This window comes from Colobus angolensis, unplaced genomic scaffold (assembly GCF_000951035.1).
Source record: "Colobus angolensis palliatus isolate OR3802 unplaced genomic scaffold, Cang.pa_1.0 Scaffold281, whole genome shotgun sequence".
NCBI classification, from domain to species: domain Eukaryota; kingdom Metazoa; phylum Chordata; class Mammalia; order Primates; family Cercopithecidae; genus Colobus; species Colobus angolensis.
In genome coordinates this window covers 8,425-10,284 of record NW_012116055.1, presented here as the reverse complement: position 1 = coordinate 10,284, position 1,860 = coordinate 8,425, and the positions used below count along the sequence as shown (strand labels likewise).

Here is a 1,860-nt window from a genome sequence, read left to right as displayed (position 1 = left end):
TTTCTGGGCTTCCACTCTCTGACTCTCCCCACTACTGTCCAGAGCAATACTTCAAGACTGAGAGCTGTGCCAATCTCTACTGTGGGACAGAATATCAACACATGAGCACATAAAGTCAAACCTAATCTGAAACTCTTTAGCAGTTCAATGGAACTCAGGACTCACCTGTGTTTTTTCTTGAATGAGGACTTCATCTGATGGAGAAACTGGATATGGTTTCAAGGGAGCCTTTATGGTGGCAAATATGAAGTCTGTGTGGCTTTCAATAACATTATTCAGATATCTTCCTTCCGACTTCGCTTTATAGTACACTGTGATTTCATCAGTTGGAACCAGACTGCACTGAAAGCACACACAGAAAATCTTAAAAGGGAAGTACATTCTGTTAATCAGAACTGAAGGAAGGTACTGTTGAACAAGGGCTACGGATCCCATGCTGAATCATCACGGAAGGGCAGTCACCCTTCCCTTCCTGCTGGGTGATCTGTAAGACTAACTGCACTGCAGTGTACGATTAGCCCTGTGTCCTTTTCACTACTCTTTGGGGACAGGGCATGTTTCTTCTCCTAGCACAATCAGTACTCATGAATGTTGAAACCAAGAAATAATTCAGAACCCACTTACAAAGCTCTGAACTGATTCAGAGATCACAAGCACCCACTTATCTGCTGGAACAGCTTCCTCAGACCCTGAACCATCTGGGAAAAAAGCTATATGGTAGCTGTCACTGCCCTCTGCAGGGCAGAAATTCATGATTCTCTCACTAGCAGGGGCTTTCCAGCCCCTCTGCTCTCCAGGATGCACTCTGTGCATATTCCTCAGCTCTCTAATAAGGAAAAACTACCCAACTCTGTCCAGATCCGGGAACCTCCCCTAAGCTAGCAGCCTGTCTATGCTGACTACACCTCTGCCGTTCTGCAAAGATACTACGACCTCTGATTACCTTCTGCTCCAGCCACAGCGGCTATTTTGTAGAAGCCCAACGGAGATCAAAAAATAAATAAATAAATAAAGGACGGGAAAAGGCACAGGCTGGCTGAAAGCTGCAATTTGGGAGTGAACACGTGGGGAGAGGAAGAGGAGTGCCTTTCCTGCAGAATACATTCCAAATGACTATAGATTAGTGACTGTCACGCACTGATCACTATGGCTTGTATTACCTGCCTCTCCTATCTTCCCCCAACAACCAAAACCAACAAAAAGCTAAAACGGTAGCTTATTCTTAACTGACAAACTAACCTTTTTGCGAAGTTTCTGTATGCGATTGATGACTTCCCGAGCCATTCCTTCATCTACCATTGACTGGTCAGGAGTGACATCTAAGAGGACCAAAGCCTGTGGGGACGAACAGTGCACACCATGACAATCAAATAAGGAGAAACACTTCTTCCCAATTCAGCAAAATGTTATATTTAAATCTGGAGCGTCTATAATGCAGCACTATTCTTTCACACAAATGAGCAAAAGCAATAAAATTAATCTAGTTTATCATCCAGGTACTTCTTCATAATCAGCTAGTCCTCCATTTCTGGAGAAAGGTGTGCAGGTTTTTGTTTCTTCTTTTTTTTGTAGGGCGCTGCTCACAGGAGATGCCCTGGGACCACCTCTTATCAGAGTCTCCTAACATGACTCTGCTGTTTGACCATCTAAGGAAGAGTTGATACTATTTCTTAAGTAAGATCAATAATCATGAAGCCCTTGGAGCAGCACAGCCTTTCAGGCCACAACAAATGGATCAAAGGCCTCAGAGCAGTCAACTCCAAGTGACTTTCTTATACTATGACCCCTGTGATCTTCAGGTTTGTCAGAATGACTCAAGACAAATTCTACAATGGACCACAAAACTTTTTATGACTTGAA

The 1,860-nt window shown here is 43.7% G+C and overlaps 1 protein-coding gene across 1 annotated transcript in view; it reads right to left on the bottom strand.

Annotated features, from left to right (window-relative positions):
• Positions 1 to 136: 136 nt before the first annotated feature.
• Positions 137 to 1,860, bottom strand: part of LOC105516434 (isoleucine--tRNA ligase, cytoplasmic-like) — a 10,030-nt gene continuing 8,306 nt past the window's right edge. Inside the window, exons 2-3 of the mRNA XM_011948640.1 lie at positions 1,240 to 1,335; positions 137 to 342 (exon numbers count right to left, since the gene is read on the bottom strand). Coding sequence (XP_011804030.1) covers positions 145 to 342; positions 1,240 to 1,335 — 294 coding nt within the window. The 3' untranslated portion in view covers positions 137 to 144. The remainder of the gene's footprint in view (positions 343 to 1,239; positions 1,336 to 1,860) is intronic.